We start from the raw sequence: 6,000 nt of genomic DNA on the forward strand, positions 1-6,000 counted from the left end.
ATCTGCCAAGAGTGTGTCCAGGGAAGCCGTGAAGGGGGTCCCCAGGGAGCTCTGCAGCGGGGTCTGCCGACATCCCCTGGCTCCGACATTGGGGCTGTCCGTCTGCACAGCTTGCTTCTGGGGACAGATCAGGCCAAGTGGCTTTAGCCTGTGAGGCGCACACTGTGTCATGCAGAATGCAAATTCACAGACACGCAAGCACTCAAACACCAGATGCGTTACTGATTATTTGGCCTTTTTTTTTAAAAATCAGTTTATTTAAAAAAAAAAAAAACAGAAATTGAGAGCACTGAACTTTTTGTCTCTGAGAAGTTTTGGTAATATTCCTGTTAATGATCTTTAAAGTGTGGGTTTGTGTACAGTTTGGTCAGCCAGCGAGCACTGAACATGTCTGAACATCTCTGAGAAGTGACCAGCCAGCACTGGGAGGGTGCTCAGTGGCATTCACAAGGCCACTGTGCTCCTGACCACTTAATAACATCACCCTTGTTTTTCCTGCGCTATTTCAGCCTGCTGGGTTTTTTCCTATACGGAATTATTAAAGATCTAAACACAAATGTTTCACAACAAGCCAAATTTTGTTTTATCTTTGAACAAAACATTTCATAGCATTCTCATTTTAAGGTCATGGTTCAAGCACTGGCTGAAATTCTATCTTCTTGGGAAATATTTTTTTTCAATTATCAAATTAATCTTTTTTCTCAAAACCACGAGCATCTTGCTTGCCAGCACCCAGCCTGTAGGTCCCACCTCTAGGTGGGGGCAGCTCCACCCAAAGAAGCCAGTCTCTGCCCCAGGACACCCTCCTGCGCTGAGCTCCGTGGGAGACCCTGAAGTCCACTCTCTGATGGGCGCAGCACTTTAAATAAGAATGGTGGTCCTGGCCAGGCAGGCACAGCGAGCAACCTCTGCTCCCAGGCTTTCCAGAACACCAGCTCCCCTGAGCAATAGAGGACAGTGTGAACCCTGAAACCAGCACCCAGAGAAAGGACGTGCCACTCCTGCTGAGCTCTTCAGAGCCACTGGACGTGACAGCTTTCAGCCCCTCTGTCCTCACATTCCACCCAAACTGTGCCCTGGGGCATAGGACCTTCAGGACCCTGCGGTTCAGCTCCTCCTTAACTCTCTCCTTTCCACCCAAAGTCTCCATCTCTCTCCTTACACCCCCTCCAGGAGGCAGGCCACTCACCCAGGGCTGCCCTGGAGATCAGCCCCATCTCCCTGTGGGACGCAGAGGACCGACCACTGTTCTGGACTCAGGTCCCAGCCTGGATCACGCCTTGACGTTTATCACACAATGTTGTCACGAACCTTGGAGCTTTGGCTACCAGTAACAGGTGCTTTGTGGTGACCAGAATTTTGGAGCCCTGTTGCCCGGGACCCTCTAGTTCTAGCAGGCTCTTTTCTTCTTGTGCCAGGGGCCCTGCCCCTCCTCCCTTGCAGGTCCTTTCCCCAGTGCTCTTCCTTTCCATCCGAGTGTTGCTTCACAGGTGCCCAGCAAGGTGGGAGCCCCCAGCACAGTCCTGCTGGCCTGCAGCACTGGCCTGCCCTGGCTCCCCGGAGCCTCGAGGGCCACAGATCCCTCTGAGGTCCAACTGGACACTCCAGAAGGGTGACTTCACCCCTCAGGCTCTCTCCTCATCTGAAAATACTTGAATCACTGATCTCTGATGACTTTCTAGTCTTATTTTAAAAATCTGCTTTTCCCGTCCTGCTTCTGGTCTGGGCTGAGGGCCTGAACTCCACCAGGGGGCAGGATTCTACCATCGCGTATGAAAGGATTTTCTGATGGATTCCTGAGAGCAGAAAACTTCAAAGAAACTCCTTTTCTCACTCGCACCGCTTTTTAAAAGTAAAAGCCCAGGTGGAGGATGCCTACAAGGCAGTGACCCACATATTTCAGAAGCATCTGGATCCATTTTTAATATAAGCATAAAACTAAATCCACCTCCTGCCCTCACAAGCTCTTTGATATGATACTATAATTTGGTATTAAAATCAGGTAGAACTTGTTCAGTGTCGTACAGCTCAAGGTTTTTTGTCTGCCAGTTGGGAGGCAGCAGACCCCAGCCCGAGCCTGCAGCCACTCTGGACCCTGGCAGCTCCGGGATCCCTGAATCTTACTGCTGACCTTAACCAGCTGGGCACACTTCAGGGAATACAGCACTTGGCTTTCTGCATTTACTTGTCAAATCCTTAAAAGGATATTCTTTAAATAGATTTTATGACATTTCATCATACTTTGAAAATTATTGCCAAAATTGGCTTTTCCGTGCCCGCTGCCACCAGCACTGGATCCGAGTCCCCAGAGCACCCGCCCAGCGGCTGTGCGCGCGGAGCTCTGCTGCCCTCCCGAGGGGGCGGATCTGGTCTTCACTCCTAACCGTGACCCTTCCCCCCGTGGCTGGCCAGGTAATGACACGATGTGCGGTAGTTCGGGCTCCAGTTTCTTAAAACCAAACCTGTGCCGGTGCACAACCTTGACCCTGCTCCCCGCTTACCTTCGCCACTTGTAGAGGCTGCTTCTGCTCCTTGCCGCCCTGCAGCCGGAACCCCCAAGGCGCCCCTCCGGTCATGGAGATGCAGATGAAATCCCCGGTGCCCATTTTCCCTCCGGCTGGGCAGCGTGGTCAGCTGGAGGCCCTTGGCGGACGCCCGCAGCGGGTGCGACGGGACCGACCGGGCGCGCAGCCGCGCGGTGTCTGCGCTCTGCTGGGTCCTGCGCCCGAGGCCGGCGTCCAGGCAGAGCCCACTCGTGCGTCACGCTCCTGACTCGGCCCCCGAGGGAGGGCGCGCGGCAGCCGGTCGAGGTGGGAGGGAGGGCAGCATTCCTCCGCGGACCGGCTGGATCCCAGCGCTCACCAGAGAGAAGAGTGGAACCCGGCGGCGAATGATTCTATAAATAGCAGAGAACACGTGAAGCTTTAATCCCGCGCCACGAGTGACATCCTAAAATATGTGCTTGGGGATAGGACTCCTGGAGGAGCAGATTCTCCAGGGGAATGTGAGACTGACCACAGTGAAGAATGGAGCGGACGGAGAGTTCCAGTGGGTTAGGCGACTGCGTTTGTGCAGTCTGCTGAGTGAATCCCGTAAGAGGAGGGTTATTGACCATGATTCACTTTTCTACGAACCTCCTGTTTTCTGACCTGTAGTATGTATGGAGGAAGGGAGGGAAGAAGAGAGATGGAGGGAGAGGGAACCCTATGCCTCCCCCATCTACCTCCTAATAAGTACTCTGTGCATGGTTTGGGAATTTCAGATCTAAATGCTCTTTATTCCTTCCTCTGACCTTCTTAAAACTGAATCTGAGAGTCAACAGCTGCATCACCTACAAGATGGTTTCTGTAGTTTCTCATTATATGTTCTGAATCTGGGTAGTCCAAAATGGACATGGATTTCACATGTGTTCCAGAATATTCTAATGTTTTAAATGGGAACATGAGGTACCAGAAATCTACAAGTGGAAAGTTTTAACTTGGCCATGATAATTTTCTTTTCCATAACCCTCATCCACATAAGAACACAGGTAGGAGAAGGATCCTGGGAGAGTCCGTGTGCTCCAGGTGGGACCAAGGGTAGCCAAGCAGACAGATGCAGACACCCATACAGGGCTTCACACAGCACCCAGGAACTGGGAAGATGAGAAGTCAGCAGCAAAGGTGGCCAGGCCATGGCTCATCCGCAGATGGATTCTCTCAGAAAGGGGAAGTAACTTTAACTTTTTTAAACACAGAAGAGGGCTGGAGATTTAGCACGGCAGAGCACTCGCCTAGTAGGCAGGAGGCCCTGCGTCTCACGGCAGCACCACACACACACACACACACACACACACACACACAGACAGTTAATAAGGCATTGCAGTAGCGCAGCAGACCTGAGCTCTGAGAGCAGAAGGCAACAGCAGCTTGCACAGTTGTATCCACCACTGTCCCCTTTGCTGTGCTACCCACTCTAGTTTGGCTCCTGTCCCCACAGCAGGAGAAGCTCCAGGCAGACCCACAGGTGACATGCTGACCATGCCCCTGGAGGGTTCCTGCCTCAGCCCAGGGCCTAGCAGGCCTTGGCCCTCCTGCCTCCCCAGCCACCCTAGTCTCTACTTCCTCTTTCTGGGCAAGTTCTCAGCTCTGCTCAGCCACTGAGTTGGTGTGCCTTTGGGTAGAACCAGTCCTCACATTTCCATTTATGCCCTTTCTGTGGGTTCTCCCCTTCACCCTACAGAATTCATCTCTCCCCTATGGTCTCAGACATATTTCCTTAACCCCAGGCCAATGCATTCAACTGTCTGTGAAACCTGTTTCTATGATATGGATTTATCACAGATACCCACAACTCAGGGCTGGAGTGCACCTCAGTGGTAGAGCACTTGTCTAGCATGCCCAAAACCCTGGGCTCCATCCCCAGCACCACAGGAAAACGAAAGAAAGAAGAAATGTGTCTTTGATCTCTATCCCGATTCCTCACACAGAGCTCCTAAAACCCTTGTAAATTGTTAGGAAACCTAAAGTCCATGTGTTGAAATTGAAGTTAATATTCCGCCCAGTACTGCTGTCCCCCTGAGCCCCTCCATCCCTGACTTAATTGTTGTGAGACACTGGAACTGGGACAGCATAATGTAACCGAGCGGAAGATAAGTGGCTCGGCACCAGCATCTCTAACTGCAAGGGTCCGGTGCGGGGCTCCAAGAGCTGTGTGCGGGTTGCAGCCCAGATCTGACTCATCCTCCACTGCAGAACAGGGAATCAAATCAGCTAGGCCTGCTGGAGACCTCCTGCCAGGACCTGGATGTGTACTGCACTTATCCTCAGTACAGATCCCGTGCTGGGTGGTGGCTGCAGTCCCCAGGATCCAGCCAGGACTTAAACTCTGCCGAGTTAAAGCACATTCTTCAAAGCTTTGGTGCCAAGGGTGGAGTGCCTCCACTTGCCAGTCTCACTTGACCTCTGCCACGGAGCTATCATCCCAGCCCTGAGGTGCCTGCTGGTGATGGCTGCCCAGCCTTCAGGCCTTGGGCCCCTCTCTGCTCACCCCTGCTCCTGCCCCACTAGGCCCTGCACATCCAGCCTCCAGATAGAGGCCAGGGTCACTTCCGTCTGGCTGAGCTGCATCAGCCTCCTAACACTCCCTGCTCCAATCTGCTTCTGCCTCCACTCGGCTTCCCTCTATGGCCAGAAGCAATTTCTGAAATACATTTTCTGTTCCACTCTTCCTGTTCCAGGGCTCCTAGAATAAAACCACAGCTCATTTACGCAGACGACTTCTGCCTCGGCTCCCAGTGCTCCCCGCCTCCTCTCCTGCTCCCCACCTTGGTGATCACTCAGACACGGAGCTTCTTTTAATCCCTAACTTGCCTGCTGCTCCATCTGCTCAGCACTCCTCAGCCAGCTAATGCCCACCCTTCCAGCCTCCAGTTCCACATCCCCATCTCAGGAGGCCTGTCCTGCCCCTCCTGTCCTGATGTCCAGGGTAGGCACTCCTTCCCCACTGCCTGCACTCGGCACTCTCCCTTTCACTCCCAGAGTCTCCCAAATGGTGTGTGTCCCACGCGAGATTGCTCACCCATGAGACTGGGTCACTGCTGGCCTATTCAGAAGTCTAACAATAATGATTGGTGCTCAGTTAAGGGGAGTGAAGAGTAGGCAAGATTTCCCATGACTGGGACACAGAAATCGCATCCAAGGAGTTCTAACTTAGCTTCTTTTTCTTCACTTCATTTGACTGGAAAGGGACTTAGGCAGACCAAAATCCCCGAGCAGAACACACGGAGGCCACGTGGTGGTCTCCCTATGCCCACCCCTCCTGGCTGTGGGCTGGTTTAGCTGGCGCCCACGGCTGGAATATCAGACAGTTCTCTCAGTCCCTGCCGACCCCGGGGGTGCCCAAAAGCTGGGACCTCAGAACCACCTGCTGTCACATGCATGTCCCAGCTACGTGTTTGAGCCTGGTCCCTGCTCTGCACATCCAGATTCAGTGGAGGAGCTGCACAGGGGTGGACTTGAC

At 53.1% G+C, this 6,000-nt stretch overlaps 1 protein-coding gene across 2 annotated transcripts in view; it reads right to left on the minus strand.

The window, feature by feature from the left end:
• The window catches only part of Synpo2 (synaptopodin 2), a 141,643-nt gene extending 138,786 nt beyond the window's left edge, over nucleotides 1-2,857 (minus strand). The window contains exon 1 of one of the 2 annotated variants that reach the window (XM_077110144.1): nucleotides 2,502-2,857. In XM_077110144.1, the coding sequence (XP_076966259.1) occupies nucleotides 2,502-2,606 (105 nt within the window). In that variant the 5' untranslated portion in view covers nucleotides 2,607-2,857. The remainder of the gene's footprint in view (nucleotides 1-2,501) is intronic. The other variant, XM_077110146.1, reaches the window with a different exon arrangement.
• Nucleotides 2,858-6,000: the final 3,143 nt, after the last annotated feature.

This window comes from Callospermophilus lateralis, chromosome 8, assembly GCF_048772815.1.
Source record: "Callospermophilus lateralis isolate mCalLat2 chromosome 8, mCalLat2.hap1, whole genome shotgun sequence".
NCBI lineage: Eukaryota > Metazoa > Chordata > Mammalia > Rodentia > Sciuridae > Callospermophilus > Callospermophilus lateralis.